Consider the following 261-nt stretch of genomic DNA (forward strand, 5'->3'; position numbering starts at 1 on the left):
TTTTTAATATATCAATTACATTCCAGACAAATTCCTATACAAGGAGGGTCACTACATTGGATGAAATTAAGCATAGTAATTGAGATTGGCTTTCTTCTTGGCCTGGACTTCCATGATGGCATCCATGAAGTCCTCGTGGGTCACCGTCGTCGCTTGTCTTCGAAGGGCGATCATACCCTGGGGGAGGAAGAGGAAAAGTGGCCTGGTGAGCACTGGTTATTAAGGGGGATTTGGAGGATTGGGGGGGAACCCAATCATGAG

The 261-nt window shown here is 46.4% G+C and overlaps 1 protein-coding gene across 1 annotated transcript in view; it reads right to left on the bottom strand.

Moving 5' to 3' along the window:
* LOC119586109 (26S proteasome regulatory subunit 6A-B) overlaps window positions 1–261 on the bottom strand; it is a 4,433-nt gene continuing 4,172 nt past the window's right edge. The window contains exon 7 of the mRNA XM_037934800.1: window positions 1–177. Within this exon, the coding sequence (XP_037790728.1) occupies window positions 67–177 (111 nt within the window). The 3' untranslated portion in view covers window positions 1–66. The remainder of the gene's footprint in view (window positions 178–261) is intronic.

This window comes from Penaeus monodon, chromosome 21 (assembly GCF_015228065.2).
Source record: "Penaeus monodon isolate SGIC_2016 chromosome 21, NSTDA_Pmon_1, whole genome shotgun sequence".
Lineage (NCBI taxonomy): Eukaryota > Metazoa > Arthropoda > Malacostraca > Decapoda > Penaeidae > Penaeus > Penaeus monodon.